Source organism: Aplysia californica, unplaced genomic scaffold, assembly GCF_000002075.1.
Source record: "Aplysia californica isolate F4 #8 unplaced genomic scaffold, AplCal3.0 scaffold01539, whole genome shotgun sequence".
NCBI lineage: Eukaryota > Metazoa > Mollusca > Gastropoda > Aplysiida > Aplysiidae > Aplysia > Aplysia californica.
Window position 1 is genome coordinate 6,653 of NW_004798809.1, and position 958 is coordinate 7,610.

A 958-nucleotide genomic window follows, 5' to 3' on the forward strand; every position below is an offset into this window, starting at 1 on the left:
AGACAGACAGACAGACAGACAGACAGACAGACAGACAGACAGACAGACAGACAGAAGCAACAGAGCAAGAAAAGTAAATAAGTAGGCAGGACCTACCAGTGGCTCCCCTCAACCACCCATTCTTGCTTGTGCGAAACAAAAAGAAACAAAACGTAATGGAATTTTAAAAAAGATAATATAATATGATCTCACCCGTCCCGTCCTTCACATTGTTGTCGGAAGTGACGTCGTAAGACATCTCGATGTCGTCCATTTCCTCTGTCTGGACATGTCCCGTCTGATGCCGGGTCCAGTACGTAGTTCGGAACAACTGAAAGGGTCAGAAAGAGAGAGTGAATGAGTGAAAGAAAGAAAGAAAGAAAGAATAAAAGAATAAAAGAAAGGAAAAAAGAATTAAAGAAAGAATTAAAGAAAGAAAGAATAAAAGAACGGAAGAAAGAATTAAAGAAAATTAAAGAAAGAAACAGTCGAGCCCAGATGCAACAGAAAACAGATCACCTCAGGACCTTCTCCTGTAGTGTTGGACTCCATATTCATATGGATAAAACGAAAGTTCTACGAATGAATGCAGCCGATGTTCCTATCACACTGCAAGGGGCACCATTGGCGGGTGTTGATCCTTTCACCTACCTGGGAAGTGTAATCAACAAGGCAGGGGGAACAGACGAAGACATCAAGGTCAGAATCCAAAAGGCAAGAGCAGCATTCATCATTCTCAGGAATATATGAATGTCTAAGGAACTGGGATTGAACACCAAGCTGAGGATCTTCAAAACAAACGTGAAGACTGTTCTACTGGATGCCTACGAAGGATAGTGGGGATCAAGTGGTACGATAGAGTCACTAATGCTCAACTGTGGGAAAGAACAAGCCAAAGGCCAGTAAAGGAAGACATGCAGGTGAAGAAATGGAAATGGATTGGACACACCATGAGGAGACCCCTGACAAGCATCATCAG

The 958-nt window shown here is 42.6% G+C and overlaps 1 protein-coding gene across 1 annotated transcript in view; it reads right to left on the bottom strand.

The window, feature by feature from the left end:
• LOC101864120 (sodium/myo-inositol cotransporter) overlaps nt 1-958 on the bottom strand; it is a gene marked incomplete at its 3' end in the record, with an annotated part of 38,808 nt that overhangs the window by 3,165 nt on the left and 34,685 nt on the right. The window contains exon 13 of the mRNA XM_035973620.1: nt 193-310. Coding sequence (XP_035829513.1) covers nt 193-310 — 118 coding nt within the window. The remainder of the gene's footprint in view (nt 1-192; nt 311-958) is intronic.